The 7,228-nt window shown below is 34.2% G+C and overlaps 1 protein-coding gene across 4 annotated transcripts in view; it reads right to left on the bottom strand.

Annotated features, from left to right (window-relative positions):
• Positions 1-244: 244 nt before the first annotated feature.
• The window catches only part of QSER1 (glutamine and serine rich 1), a 79,459-nt gene continuing 72,475 nt past the window's right edge, over positions 245-7,228 (bottom strand). For all 4 annotated transcript variants that reach the window (XM_010831819.1, XM_010831818.1, XM_010831820.1 and 1 more), the window contains 2 exons: positions 5,130-5,225; positions 245-3,878 (listed from right to left, as the gene is read on the bottom strand). In XM_010831819.1, coding sequence (XP_010830121.1) covers positions 3,738-3,878; positions 5,130-5,225 — 237 coding nt within the window. In that variant the 3' untranslated portion in view covers positions 245-3,737. The remainder of the gene's footprint in view (positions 3,879-5,129; positions 5,226-7,228) is intronic.

The raw sequence follows: 7,228 nt of genomic DNA, 5'->3' as shown, positions 1-7,228 counted from the left end.
AGGCTAAGAGTCAAATCTCAACACAGAAAATCCTAAGTACTTTCTGATATTGTCAGCTAAAGCTGAATAATTCTTCAAATACTGAGTCAATCATTTGAGAAAATAATGGGTGGGCCCTTTACCATTTGCACCTAATTATTTAGGACTTCATAATGTGTACTCAATCTATAACACGATGATACATGAATAACACATCAGTTTTCAATTCTTAAAAACAAAAGAACCAAACCCCAGAACATTCTGATTTTGTTGTTTAAAAAATTGTTTTCATTTTAATGATCTGAGTTAGTAACAAACAAATATACAAAATTGTCTTTCACATTTCCGTACATTGTATTATGGACCACTTAAAACTCTGGACTACAAATGCAGGTTTCTTTGTAACCTTAACCTCAATTATTGTCACTTATAAATAACGGTGATTTGCGAAAACATGCATTTGTGAACACAGATGCCAGAAGTCGTACATGTAAGTTAATGTACAACTAACAGTGTACATTGTTCATTTGTGCAGTTATGTGTCAAGTGTAACTGACACAGAAGTAGTTATCCTGGAATTTTTCGCTCTTTGAAAAGTTATTTCTGAGAAATAGATGGAACTACAGTTTAAAACAAAAATTATATTCTATAGATACAATAAAATTCACAACGTGCACATCTGAAGCAACTTCTGGGACCCAAAGCTGATTCAATAACCCTGCTGCCATATTAGTTTTATGGGTGTATCTCCAAAGTCACAGGTTGGAAAATAGCTGCTTTAACAAAAATAAATACATATATTAAAAGGAAACTGAGACTTTGAAAAACCGTAAGGGATGTATGAGTCACCTATAATTTTTACCTATAATTTTGTTTTAGAAATAAGATGAAATTTAGAAATTTGAAGATAATCTGAATATTTTCTAAGCCATTTTAAATTTAGATTTTTCTATCTCATCATTGTTTCTATTTGATAGTATAATACAAAAGTGGGTAGTTTCTATTGTTTACTATAATTCATAAGTCATTATAAATTTATAACTTCATTAGGTCAATTAAGTAGAAACTAGGTCGTCATGAAAATGGGAATAAGGAGGCCCCTTCTCTAACCACTAATCTGAACTAGGAGTAAATACCAAAACAAAACAATTTTTTAAAAAATAGTAAATTGTGTCTAGGTTTCTGTAGGTACGAAAATCCAATCTTTCTTAAAAACGTTTTCCTGTATTGTGGCAACATGTGCTTTCTCTCTTGAACTCTATCTACGACCTAAGCTTATTTCTATATTACACATTTCAAACTCCCTGGGAAGGAATGTGAATGCTAACCAGCTAGGTATCTGTTCAATTTCATACAAAGAAAGGACTTGTGTATGGATGTCATAGTAACAGTCCCACTTCACTAAGGCCTGAGTTTGATGTCTTTCCCTATGCTATATGGATCAAATGAGAGAAGATGGTGCAAAGTAACTGAGTTTCCTTCAGGCAGTATCATAGACTTGGCCTCCGGTTTAATGAAAACACTTGTTTTCTAATATGAATACAACTGCAAGCAGCTGAAGGGCAACTGCAGTTGAAAAAGAAATGGAATTATTTTCTACAGGAAACAAGGAATGTCTCTGTTTTCCACGGGCCTTATGATGAAGGAAATGTGGCTAGTGATTTCAAACTTGTACTTCAAGAGTTACCTAAATGCAGGATGGCTTTTAAAAATGTTTAAATCATTAATGATTCAGGCATAAGCTATGGGAAGTAACATAAAGACGTGTACTTACAATCCTACATTAGATGATGTAGTTCGCTACTCTGCACTTTGGAAATGAAAGAAACCAATTCTGTCCAGAGTCAGTATCAGAAAGAAATATGGCTGCTTCCTACTCTTCTCCACTTAGTGAAATTAATTTTATGCTGCTCTCAGTGATGATTCTCTCTTATTGGAGTTAGGCAAAATGAATTTAATAAGTTACTTTTGCTTTCAAAATAAGCTGCCTAAATGTTCAGAAATGGAACATTTAATTCTTGAGTGGAATTTCTATGATTATCTTGTCTAACACCAGGTATAAGGACTGTTAGATTAAGGATTATTGCTTTCAATAAGATAACCGTCAGAAATAAATATGTAAGCTTAACTCAAATACTCCATTTCCACCCAATGCTACTTTGATTCTCAAATCAAGTTACATGCAACCTTCAATTCTTTGCCAATTTACTGAGGTTTCAAGTGTAAGAAGTTGGCCTGTTAACTCAAAATAAAGACAACAGCAATAGCCACGTAAGCATGTCTTACTTGGGCACTGAGCAGTAACACTGCTTTTTTGATAGGACTTAAGGCACTAAATGGTGGTAAAATAAACACGAGTATGATGATTAACAACTTCTTTAGAATCCTAAAAAAGAAGATCGTTTAGAAGGACACTAGTAAAAAATTTTTTCTCAAACAAATAAGGCATCCTGTTGGCAAACACAAATAAAAACAGAAGGTCATGTTGAACCTAATACATTCACGGTCTCGGCTAAACTACTTGAAGAAACACTAGCTATCCAACTAAAGAGAGCTACAATAGCATGTATAAAGGTTGGAAAGGCACCAAAAGGAGGACTCTACCACTTCCAGTTCTAAGAGTCAGGTCGGCTGTGTTTAACACTGCATGTAGTCTAATTACACGTTTTAGTCTTCAAAATGTAGAATGTGGTTAATTTTAATCTTGACAAATCAGTTAACCAAGTGCTAGTTTACTAAGAAATTTATTTTCATGAATCAGAAAATGACTGCAGTGTCTAACACAACCCCATTTATAAAGCTAAACTAATTCTAGTACTGAATGCATATTCTGGAAAACACTGAAGTAAATCTGTATAAACAAAGAGCGTTACCTCAAGATAAATTTACAATAGAAATTCAACATATAACTAAATAAGATTTACTGAAAATAATGAAAAGTGTAGTACAGATACATCAAACATAATTATAACCACAACATTTTCCTTGTGAAAAATACAACTATTAGTGAAATAAAATGTACAATTGAAAATTTTTCCAAAGGAAAAACGGTATAAAGGAAAATACTTTTCTTTTGAGATAGGGAAAATAGTATGTCATTGTTTTTTCATCACCATATAATTTGACACAAAAAGCAGTCATAGAATTGCACCAATTCCACATCCAGTTTCCTGAACATGTTAAGAGTAAAAGTTCATAAAGCAGAATGCCGTTTCGGAATTTTACATTTTTAAACTGATGAAATTCTCATACAGAATGTCATATCACACCAGATCTGCTTACATAATGTACAATACTTTCCGTTTTGTGGTCAGACATGAAGATAAACATACGCTTTCTGCCACTTTTCTTTCATTCTGGTGTTCATTCTGGTCAGAGTCAGGAAAAAAATAATCAAGTTACTTAAGTTTTATCTCTCTAGCAATAAAGAAAAATTATGTTTAGTGCATGCTTCATCATTTGTCAAAAAACATTTCTGAAAATAAAACTCAGTTTCCCAATGGTTTACAAAATAGAAAAATCATTCATCAGGATAAAAACACGGTGACATTCAGGTTCATTTCCAAAGGACTGACTTCCTTGGCAGCACCACTGTCCTTTAGCAGAGGCCATGATGCAAGTTCATGGTCAAAGCAGGCGTGCCTACACAAGACCACTGCTTGACATTCAATTATCTGAGGTCTCCAGACCACCACTTTGACCACCTGCCTCTGCCATCTCATTAGTGCCAGAAAATAGATGGAATTTTTGTGGCAATGTTAGGAACATTTCTGCTGTACATGATTTAAAAGTTCTCCAAATTTTTCAAATAGGTCTTCTACCCATTCAACATTTTTCATACAAAGCTGAACAATTTCTTCCTGTCCTAAATCTTCATTTTTTTTCTGCACGGAAGAAATCTAAAATGAAAAGAAATACCAAATTAGTTTATACTTATCACTTTATAAGCTCTTCACAAGGGCTCACTGTTTCTCTATCCTGAATAAAAAGAGGATTTAAAAATTTGCCAAACACTAATTTTTCAAAAAAATTCCATCTGCAGAGAATGACTATCTCGAATAAATTTGAGTGGTCTAATCCTATCATTGTCGGCTCCAAGTGTGGAAGGAGGAAGGCTAGAAGTGGTTCAAACCTTCTCAATTCCGTCCAATTGCGTTAAAAGTGGAATAACAAATTTTGGGGTCAGTTCCTGCATTCCAGAGCATCGTAAAAATAGCCAACATATGCTGTGTGACCGTATTCACTTTCTCCTTTGCTAGACAGATTTTAGATTTATGCACATTTTCCCATACCAGATCATTATAAAATTCATGATTGTACAGCTTTGAGCCAACTTAACCCTTTTAAATTAAAAAACTGATAATGCTTGTCAAAAAAGGTTACTGTGTACAACCATTTAACCCCTGAGGTTAATCCTTATATTCCATCCATCAAGTGGTATGGTCATACATAATTTCTAAGCAACTTAAATTATGATACTGAAAAGATACAATTAAATTTTAACTATCATTTCTTCACGCCAAGGGACAAAACACCCATTTCTCTGCAATTAATTGGGATAAGGTCATTCTGGTGATAAAGAGGACAGCAAAGATATTCAAAGCAGTGACTGAAATGAATTAATTAAACAGGATGATTATACATTATGAGAGAAGAAAATGCAATAAAGTGCCATTTATCATGGCAATGTAAAACAAATATAACAGCTCAAAAACATTACCACTCACAGGTCCCATGAGAAGCGATGAGCCTCAGATTAATCTGAGCACAGCATTTAACAGAGAGAGCATAGACACATATTTTTAAAAATTATTTCTAACAATTCTCTTTAAGGCATTAAAAAATACTACAGCTAATTAGTACATTTAACAACAAAAGCAGAAGATTCACAGATATAGGGAACAGACTAGTGGTTACCAGTGGGAGGGGGGAGGAGCAATACAGGGGTCAGAGTGGAAGGTATGAACTAAGGGTACAAGATAGGCTGTAAGGATATACTGTATAACACAGGGAATAGAGCCAATATTTTGTAGTAGCTGTAAATGGAATGCAACCTTTAAAAATTGCATATAAAAATATTGTAGCTACAATCTTCTTAAACCTCAGGAAAACATACATTTCTTTTTTAAGAAGATAAAAAAAGTAATTACCTCATCTTTACATATCAGATAAACATGATATTTATAATGATGGAGTGAATGATACAAAGAATACAACTGTATTTTCTCTGGATCAACAGCAAACTCCTATTAAAAGAAAAGAATTTATACACATTTATTTCGTGGAGCATCTGAACTAAGAACACTTTTATGAAAATGTTACAGCAAAACTCTCAATGGAAATCTTAAAAGACTTATATGGCTAGTATTAATATGTATTAATATGGACAAGATGCTTATTCAGAATTAGAATTTAAATCATATTTTTAAATCTTTATTATTTTTTTCTGCATATAAGTATACTATTTCCAGAAAGTTAAACATTATAGAAAAGTTTAAACAGTAAACATAAAAGATGACTTATAAGGTAAAAGAACTCTATAATGTCTTATTTCAGAGGAAAACAATGTTAACAGCATGTAATATATTCTTCCTTGTTTCCCCCATGTATAATATATATTAGTAACACTAATTTTTATAATGGGAAGGAGATCATACTGTACATATTATTCCACAATTCTATTTTTCATAACTTTTTTAACCTAAACAAAACTTGGATATCTTTCAATTTATTAAGCACTGCCCTCGCTCCCTCATAGAAATTGAGGGCAAGGATTTCGGACCATTTTTCACTGTTGTATTCTTAATACTTAGAACTATATTTGGAAAGCTATAAGAAGTAAAAAATTTTTTATTGAAAGACTGAATCTCTCTCTTCTTTTTAAAAAGTACACAGTATTACATTATCTGGGTAGCTCTACAGTCAGTCTCACACTGGTGATACGTATTTGGAATTGTTCTTACAAACAATTCTACAATGAGCAAAGGCATATGGTTTTATGTATTTATGAATGTTTCTACAAAACACATTTTTGATGGGTAATCGCTATGTCGCTAAACTGCTTTCTGAAATGGCAAATAATTTAGACTATGTTTGAAAATAAACAAATTCCAAGTTTAATAATTTTACAGATATGGAATACTGATTCTTATGTAATATGTGCATACTCATTTATCTGTATGCATTTATATTCAATGATATACAAAAATATTAAAAATATAAGCATGGAATAATTATCAGTCTCATTTAGAAAATTTGCGAGCACTCACTATATGCCAGATACTGTGCTAAGCAATGGAGAAAAACAAAGAATGAGACCCTGCTCCCTACACCAGGGAAGTGCTCATTCCTCCTGAACACACTCCACATTTAAAAACAACAGAGTAAAATATTTGCTTGTTTTCAGTTCAGTTCAGTCGCTCAGTCGTGTCCGACTCTTTTCGACCCCATGAGCTGCAGCACACCAGGCCTCGCTGTCCATCACCAACTCCCGGAGTTCACCCAAACTCATGTGCATCGAGTCGGTGATGCCATCCAGCCATCTCATCCTCTGTCTTCCCCTTCTCCTCCTGCCCCAATCCCTCCCAGCATCAGAGTCTTTCCCAATGAGTCAACTCTTCACATGAGGTGGCCAAAGTACTGGAGTTTCAGCTTCAGCATCATTCCTTCCAAAGAAATCCCAGGGCTGATCTCCTTCAGAATGGACTGGTTGGATCTCCTTGTAGTCCAAGGGACTCTCAAGAGTCTTCTCCAACACCACAGTTCAAAAGCATCAATTCTTTGGCGCTCAGCTTTCTTCACAGTCCAACTCTCACATCCATACATGACCACTGGAAAAACCATAGCCTTGACTAGACAGACCTTTGTTGGCAAAGGAATGTCTCTGTTTTTCAATATGCTATCTAAGTTGGTCATAACTTTCTTTCCAAGGAGTAAGCGTCTTTTAATTTCTTGGCTGCAGTCACCATCTGTAGTGATTTTGGAGCCCAGAAAAATAAAGTCTGACACTGTTTCCACTGTTTCCCCATCTATTTCCCATGAAGTGATGGGACCAGATGCCATGATCTTAGTTTTGTAAATGTTGAGCTTTAAGCCAACTTTTTCACTCTCCACTTTCACTTTCATCAAGAGGCGTTTTAGTTCCTCTTCACTTTCTGCCATAAGGGTGGTGTCATCTGCATATCTGAGGTTACTGATATTTCTCCTGGCAATCTTGATTCCAGCTTGTGCTTCTTCCAGCCCAGCATTT

The sequence above is a fragment of the Bison bison genome, unplaced genomic scaffold (assembly GCF_000754665.1).
Source record: "Bison bison bison isolate TAMUID 2011002044 unplaced genomic scaffold, Bison_UMD1.0 scf7180017864531, whole genome shotgun sequence".
Lineage (NCBI taxonomy): Eukaryota > Metazoa > Chordata > Mammalia > Artiodactyla > Bovidae > Bison > Bison bison.
Note: the sequence above shows the minus strand (reverse complement) of the source record. Positions and strands in the feature narration are given on the sequence as shown.